We start from the raw sequence: 8,859 nt of genomic DNA on the forward strand, positions 1-8,859 counted from the left end.
GCCTCTGACTCCCAAAGTGCTGGGATTACAGGCGTGAGCCACTGCGACCAGCCTTAATATTTTTTTTATTCATTGTTTTACATACAAAGAGTTGTACATAATTAATGTATACTACTGGATAAACTTGGAGATAAGTATACATCCATAAAACCATCACCACAATCTATATCATAAACCTATCCCCTACTTCCAAAATTTTCTCCTGCCCTCTTTATTATAATTTGTGTGTGTGTGTGTGTGTTTGTGTGACTCTGATTTTTAAAAAGTCTGGCTTCCATCTTGCTCTCTCTTGCTTGCCTTCACTGGCCTCACAGACAGACATCACCTGCCTTGTGGGGAACTACCCTATGGAGAAGCCTATGTGGCAAGGAACTGAGAGCGGTCTCTGGGTAACAGCCTGAGAAAAACTGAGGCCCTCAGTCCAGAAACCCACAAGGAACAAAATCATGCCTACAACCATATGAGTGGGCTTGGAATTGGATCCTTTCTTAGTTAAGAATTCAGATGAGATGGAAGCACAGGCTGACATCTGAATTGCAGCCTATTTGAAACCCCAAACCACAGGACCTACTGAAAACTGCACCCACATTCCTGATGCACAGAAACCGAGAGAAAACAGTAGTTGCTGTTTTAAACTACTTTTAAAAAATGGGCAAAGAATCTGAATATATATTTCTCCAAAGACATACAAGCACATATAAGGTGCTTAACATCATCAGCTATCAAGAATTGTAAATCAAAACCACAATGAAATACCACCTCACACCCAACAGGATGGCTCGAATCAGACATAGTAACAAAGTCCTTGATAAGTAAGGACTTGCTTCTGCCATTTTGTTATTTATTTACTGGTTGTTCTGTGGTCTTCCTTCCCACTTTCCTCATTGTTTTCCTTTTTTTGAAAGTGATTGTTCACATTGTTATGTTTTAATTTTTTCTTTTTATTTCTGTGTTTGTGTTGTAGATTTTTTACTTGAGGTTAGCAAGGATGTGGAGAAGCTGGGAACCTGCATACACTAGTGGTAGCAATGTAAGATGGCCCATTCACTTTAGAAAACCTTTCTTGACAGTTCCTCAAAAACTAAAACATAGATACTATATGACCCAACAATTCCACTCCTAAATATATATCTAAAAGAAAATATTTGCCCACTTGAAAACTTGTACACAAATATTCATAGCAACAGTATTCATAATAGCCAAAAGTAGAAAAATAGAAATATCTACCAGGTGATAAATGGATACATAAAATGGGATCTCCATACAATGGAATATTATTCAACAATAAAAAGGAATAAAGTACCAATACACACTACAAACATGGGTAAATCTTGAAAACATTATGTTAAGTCACCGAAGAACACATACTTTATGATTCTATTTATATGAAACATCCAAAATGGGCAAATCTATAAAGACAGAAAGTGGATTAATGGTTGTTTAGGGTTGAGGGAGGTGGGATGGAAAATGACCACTGATGGGCACAGATTTGCTTTGGGAAGAACAAAAATGTTCCAAACCTGGGTCATGGCAGTGATTCCACAATGTTGTGAACACTAAAACTCCTTGAATTTTACACTTTAAATGGGCGAATTGTATGGTGTAGTATGTGAATTATATCACCATGGAAGTGTTTGAAAGTAGAAAAGAAAAATAATTTGAGTGATATTTATTTTAGAAACTAACGCCAGGTGCAGTGGCTCACACTTGTAATCCCAGAACTTTGGGAGGCTGAGGTGGGTGGATCACCTGAGATCAGGAGTTAGAGATCAGCCTGGCCAACATAGTGAAACCCTGTCTCTACTAAAAATACAAAAAATTAGCTGGGCATGGTGGTGGGTGCCTGTAATCCCAGATACTAGGGAGGTTGAGGCAGGAGAATCGCTTGAACCCAGGAGGCAGAGGTTGCAGTGAGCTGAGATCGCACCATTGCACTCTACCCTGGGCAATAAGAGCAAAACTCCGTCTCAAAAAAAAAAAAGGAAAAGAAAAGAAACTAACTAAAAGAGTAAGAAAAATGTTACAGTGGTAAGGTACATTTAAAATGCTTCCTCTAACACTTTCACTTTAAAGAGTGGCAACCTCATTAGCTTATTTTAAATAGACTCCATAATTGAACAGTTTATAAAAATAAGTAGAGAGAATACCAAGCTATTTCTAAAGCAGACACAAACATTTCCAGCTGTAAATGGTAGTTAAATAAACATCAGTGATTGCAAATCCTGTGAAATACCAACAGGGTGAAAAAAAAAAAAAAAGATGAAGAGAGAAGACAGTAAAGAGCATGAGAAAATAAATATCATGTCAGAATAAAGTCTGCATCTTATCAGTCTACAACATACAATGACCTCCAAAATGTGAGATCTCACTGCATAAGACAATGAAATTTACACTTCAGAATGCTAACCACCCACAGGGAATAATTTTGCCTCATCGTATTAAATACATATAAACTAAAATTACTAAAGTGACACCCACCATCAATGCCTGTGAACTACAATTCATGAGATACTTAAACAGCCTCAAAATATATAAAACTATCCTGGCACAATCACCAGTGTGAAATTCTGTACCATTTACTAGTTATAAAAGTAATAATCCAAACTCTTAGATATAAATGGAAGAGAAAAACAGATGTCCAATATATTCACCCTACCCACAACCCTCTATACACACATCTACACTCCAATAATGATTACAATCAGTATTTCTTTTTCTGTTTCCCAGTCCCCATTCCAGATTGACAGAAGGGTTGGTGGGAATATACATTCACAGGGTCCTGTTATACACCACTGGTGGGGCTGACATTGACCCAGCCCTGCGGAGAGCAGCTTGGCAATATTCAAGCTGAAGAAAGCCCCACGCCATGGCACACTTGTAGATGTATTCCGAGAATAGCGCTACTCAAGGTATGTCCATGGAAAGGGGCAGGCCACAAACTGAATTCTACTGGTCCTTGACAAGATAAACATTGCAATTGAGAGTAAGAATTTAGAAAGTTTTACAGCAATCTGATGGAGAACATTTTAATTTAAAAATTTTAAACTTGGCTAGACATAGTGGCTCACGCCTGTAATCCCTCCCAGCACTTTGGGAGGCCGAGGCAGGCAGATCATTTGAGGTCAGGAGTTTGAGACCAGCCTAACCAACATGGTGAAACCCCATCTCTACTAAAAATACAAAAATGAGCCAGGCGTGGTGGTGGGCACCTGTAATCCCAGCTACTTGTGAGGCTGAGGCAGGAGAATCGCTTGAACCCAGGAGGCAGAGGTTGCAATGAGCTGAGATCGTGCCACTGCACTCCAGCCTAAGCGACAAGAGCAAAACCCCATCTCAAAAAAAATAGGAAGGGGAAACAAGAGAAAGCCACACACAGAATTAACTCTATTTATAATGTAGTCTTTGTACCAATAAGAAAAAAATCTGGCCGGGCAGGGTGGCTCACGCCTGTAATCCCAGCACTTTGGGAGGCCGAGGCAGGTGGATCATTTGAGGTCAGGAGTTTGAGACCAGCCTAACCAACATGGTGAAACCCCATCTCTATTAAAAATACAAAAAAATTAGCTGGGCGCAGTGGCACATGCCTGTGGTCCCAGCTACTTGGGAGGCTGAGGCAGGTGAATTGCTTGAACCCGGGAGACAGATGTTGCAGTAAGCCAAGATCGCGTGACTGCACTCCAGCCTGGGAGACAGAGTAAGACTCCGTCTCAAAATAAAAAGAAAAAAATCTGTTACAAATAAGACAAATGTTAACATTTAACAAAGCTAGGTGGAGGACACATAGATGCTGGTTCTATCATTCTCTAAAACTTCCATTATATTAGAAACATTTCTTTTAAAATCAAAAAAATAAATTTATAGTAAGTGCAACAAAAGAATAAGAGTGACTATAACAGAGCAATAGAAGGGACATAATTCAAGTTGGAACATCAATAAAGAGTTCTATTAAAAAGTGGAATTTAGGGCCGGGCGCGGTGGCTCAAGCCTGTAATCCCAGCACTTTGGGAGGCCGAGACGGGCGGATCACGAGGTCAGGAGATCGAGACCATCCTGGCTAACACGGTGAAACCCCGTCTCTACTAAAAATACAAAAAATTAGCCAGGTGTTGTGGCACACACTTGTAGTCCCAGCTACTTCAGAGGCTAAGGCAGGAGAATCACTTAAACCCAGGAGATGGAGGTTGCAGTGAGCAAGACAGTGCCACTGCACTCCAACCTGAGTGACAGAGCAAGACTCTGTCTCAATAAAAAAGACAGGGGAATTTACAGTGAGAAATGAAGGACCCATAGGAGTTAGCCAGACTGTGGAGGAAGGAGGAAGAGCAGAAGTGCAAAGGTCTTGAGACCAAACGAAAGGCATGCAAGCCAGTGTGCACCTTGAGCATTTCCCCCCAGTGAGCCATGGCAAGAAGCAAGCATGCTGAGGCTGATGCCCCTAAAGGAATTTGAAGTACAGAAAAGACATGACACAATTTGTCTCTTAGGAAGATCCCTCTGGCTGCTAACTTTGGAAAGATTGGAAGGGATTTTAAAGAGCAGAATCAGAAATGTTGTTGCAAGAGTCCAGGAAATAAATGATGGCCAATATTCACTTGGTGGCAATGTAAACAGAAAAACAAGACCTAAATCGAGTTACAGCTGGAACATAAAACTGACAAGGCTTAATGATAAATGGATTAGGGGAAGGGAGATAGAGAGGGAGGCAAAATATCAACTAATGGACCAAAAGCCCGAGAGATCAGATAAGCTTATTAGAAGTAGGTCTGAAATTTAATCTAAATTTCCTAGCTTCCATGACAATGTAGAACACATCATTAGTTACTTAATTTACAGAAACTATAATGTAAAAACAAACCAGTAGTGGAGAAAAACAGATACATCTAGTAGCAAAATCTAACCAAGATCTTCCTCATAAAGGCAATGCTGTGTGTCACACAGGACATTCCCTAAATAATATCCTTTCTGTGTACTCATATGCTTTATAATCCTGCTATCAAATTTCTTAAAAATAGATAAGTGTGCATAATTTCTAGAATAACCACTGAAAGAACACAAACAGAATGAAAGAAGTTGAGAACAACCATTCCAAAAGTAGGCAAGAAACATGCAGAAAAATAGAAACCACCAAGATGATCTATTTAAACCTGAACATGTCAGTAATTATGTATATTAAATGTAAATGGACTAAATGCTCCCAGTAAATCACAAAGACTGATCAACTGAGGGCTGTGAGGGCTAGAGAGACTCTCAGGTCCCAGCTCTGAGTTGGCACAGGAGTGGGTGGTGGGAGGGGTGTGGGAGGTGTTAATGGCCCAGCAGGTGCAGGGCTAAGGTTTCCAATGACCTTTTCCCACCTTCCTCCTTTCTCAGGGTCATGCTTTATTTGGCCTGGTGCCTCCCTGCTGGACGCACCAGCCAATCTGGGGCCCTGCCTCAGACCTGCATATTGGGTTGGAGATGAGGGACAGGGAGCTGGCTGTGAATCTAAGATTCAAATTGTTGCCAGAAGTACATTTATATGAAGGGGAAATTGAGTAAATAAGTAAATGCATTGGGGAGCATGGGAGCCAGGTTTTTCAAATGGAAAGGAAGAATCACAGAACAAACCCTATAGTCTTAGAATAAAATTAGTGGGAGTTGTTAGTATAAACTCGTGATTTTTAACAGATGGTAAATAGATGGAAAAAGAGAAGGAGAGAAGAAAGGAGGATGAATTTGTATACATATGTGATACATTTGTAGTACAAAATACACTGGTAGGAGAGGAAATACAGGGATGGGATGAGAAATCAAGGATACTGAGGTCCTATTTCCTAAGATGGATGATACTAATTTTATGATGATGATATGTTATTTTGCTTCCTAAAATGTATTTTGTATGTGGTGTGCTCTCAACATGGCACCAAGAGAGCCTAGGCTTCAAAGACTTATCATGAACTTAACAATCTACACATATTGGAAATTCAGCTGTTTCTACTAACTTGTGTGGGTCAAGCAGGGCATGTCATTTTGTTTAAAGAGACAATAGACTGGACACAGTGGCTCACGCCTGTAATCCCAGCACTTTGGGAGGCCAAGGTGGGTGGATCACTTGATGTCAGGAGTTTGAGTCCAGCCTGGCCAACATGACAAAACCCCATCTCTACCAAAAAATACAAAAATTAGCTGGGCTTGGTGGCATGTGCCTTGTAGTCTCAGGTACTTGGGAGGCTGAAGTGGGAGAATCACTTGAGGCCAGGAAAAGTGGGGGAGTACCACTGCACTACAGCCTGGGGGACAGAGTGAAACCCAAAAATAAACAGACAATGATGCTCAGCCATGACTATTTCAACACAGATATATTTGCTCCTCAAAGAAAAAAACCCTTCATGAATATTCATCCTTTTCATGAATAGTCATCCTTTTAATCCCACCAAATGTACCTTAACCCTCAGAAAAGCAACATTCAAAGAGAAATAATGATCATCTTTTTTTTTGACGGAGTTTCACTCTTTCGCCCAGGCTGGAGTGCAGTGGCACAATCTCTACAGGAGTGAGCACTATGCCCCGCCCAATAATGGTCATCTTTTTACCAAATAAAGATCAACTGAAATATGACTACTAAGGCAATTAAAACCCTAAGAAAACTTTTGGCCGGGCACAGTGGCTCACATCTGTAATCCCAGCACTTTGGGAGGCCGAGGCAGGTGGATCACCTAAGGTCAGGAGTTCAAGACCAGCCTGGCCAAACACTGTGAAACCCTGTCTCTACAAAAATACAAAAATTAACCGGGCATGATGGTGGGTGCCTGTAATCCCAGCTACTTGGGAGGCTGAGGCAGGAGAATCGCTTGAACCCAGGAGGTGGAGGTTGCAGTGAGCCGAGATCACACTATTGTACTCCAGCCTGGGCGACAGAGTGAGACTCTGTTTCCAGAAAAAAAAAAAGAAAGAAAAAAAAAAGTTTTAACCACCACATACATCTATTCCAGGCAAGCACATTAGGTTTTTAAGGATGGCCTAATTTATATTAATAAAATAAAAACAACATAATGCAACCTTCTTTAGACTTCTGGCTTAACAAAAGTCCTCTTTCAAAAACTTTCTCCTAACTACATATTAATATCTTACACATATTATGCTGTGTGTATGTATAATTAACATATAACTTTATACATTATGTTATATAAAACCAAAATGACTATATTAACTTACCATCCCACTGGAATTATTTATTCCATTCATATTAATTTTTGTTACAAATCTAACTGACGGAGGAGCTTCTGGGTATTTAGGTCCACATTCTACTTTCAGGCTATATATTCTGTTTTCATAATTTGTCTGGAAGGCAAAAAACAAAAGGACAATCAAAATAACAATACGTAAAATATTAAGTCTAAGTGCTAAAAAAAAAAAGGAAAAGTACAATATGAATGTACTTGATAAGACAGTGTTTATGATTAAGAATTTATTTTTCCACATTCAAATTTATTTCACCTATATGGTGAGAAAAAATGCAATAAGCATACTTAAAAATTGAGATTTTACAAAATTAATTCCATGAGATCTTACAAAATTAATTCTACAAAGTATTATCAATATGATCACAACTTGCTTTTGTGATAAAAATGATGCCTGTAACAAATTAGAAGGAAGAAGGAAAAAGGAAAAACCAAACCACTTAAATTTAGATTTTGCTAAAAAGTTTACATTGTAGAGGGAGGGGCTACTTGAGATTTGTGTCAAACATATATGAAGGTTTCTGTTTTACACAACAGTTCTGCTTATTCCTATTGTTCCAGAATTGACTATTAATAGTGCCTGTTTTCATCCTCAAAAGGGTCTTGTTGGATAACAAATTATATGATCATCCTACTTAATATGGCAATCAATAACTTCTAGCAAAAAAGAAAACCCCACATTATACCATTGTGCAGCAATAAAACATAATTATTTTATGTCTCCTGTTAGTTATACTTACATTGCTACTTCATTAATTTTGAGGTTCATTAAATCCCATTATCTGAATTCAGAGATACAATAGCAAACTTTATGTTTACACATCATTTTCAAATAGGTATCAAACTTAAAGCTTCTAGATTATCCACGGCTTATTTTCATGCCTATAAATTAGCTCTTCTTTCTCCTATGGCTTTTGTTCACTTGGTTAACTTATTAGTGTACCATTAAAACAGCAAAGTAAAAAATAAATGAATCCTCACCTTGACTCAGGAGATTAAAAAGAAAAAAATTGTTTTAAAGAGAATTTATAATTATTGAAATTTTAATAAATTTTCTAAATTATAATTAAAATAACATAAACATATATACATAAATAAATGAAAGTGAAAAATTTCATACCTGCTGGCTGCTGAATAAGAACAGAGAGGGAGGAAGCTAATCAACCATCTACAGATCTCACCTACTCAAACTGATCCCATCCCCATAAACAAGAGCTATCCAAATGGAGGTCAGATTTGCAGTATTAAACTACTCTAATGTAAAACCTATGCAACAATCTTATATGTATGTTATTAAATATTTCAATGCTTTTAAGAAAAAAGATATATAAAACTTATCTGAGATTAACAGCAAGCAAATATTAATAATATCCCCAGTACTTTCAATATATAAAAATGACTAAAATCAGATATATCTCAAGATTATCTTGGCTGTGATTTTCTAATCTGGATGCATATCAGACTCCCCTATGATAGAGCAATTCTTTTTTTTGAGATGGAGTCTCGCTGTTGCCCAGGTTGGAGTGCAGTAGAGCGATCTCAACTCACTGCAAGCTCCGCCTCCCGGGTTCATGCCATTCTCCTGCCTCAGCCTCCCAAGTAGCTGGGACTACAGGCACCCGCCACCACGCCTGGCTAA

General features: G+C 38.7%; 1 protein-coding gene across 5 annotated transcripts in view; it reads right to left on the minus strand.

Moving 5' to 3' along the window:
• Positions 1–8,859, minus strand: part of UBE2V2 (ubiquitin-conjugating enzyme E2 variant 2) — a 62,113-nt gene that overhangs the window by 10,120 nt on the left and 43,134 nt on the right. For 4 of the 5 annotated variants that reach the window (XM_011945687.1, XM_011945689.1, XM_011945685.1 and 1 more), the window contains one exon: positions 7,195–7,320. The exons of the other annotated variant lie outside the window; for it this stretch is intronic. In XM_011945687.1, coding sequence (XP_011801077.1) covers positions 7,195–7,320 — 126 coding nt within the window. The remainder of the gene's footprint in view (positions 1–7,194; positions 7,321–8,859) is intronic. 5 annotated transcript variants of the gene reach the window in all.

The sequence above is a fragment of the Colobus angolensis genome, unplaced genomic scaffold (genome assembly GCF_000951035.1).
Source record: "Colobus angolensis palliatus isolate OR3802 unplaced genomic scaffold, Cang.pa_1.0 Scaffold243, whole genome shotgun sequence".
NCBI lineage: Eukaryota > Metazoa > Chordata > Mammalia > Primates > Cercopithecidae > Colobus > Colobus angolensis.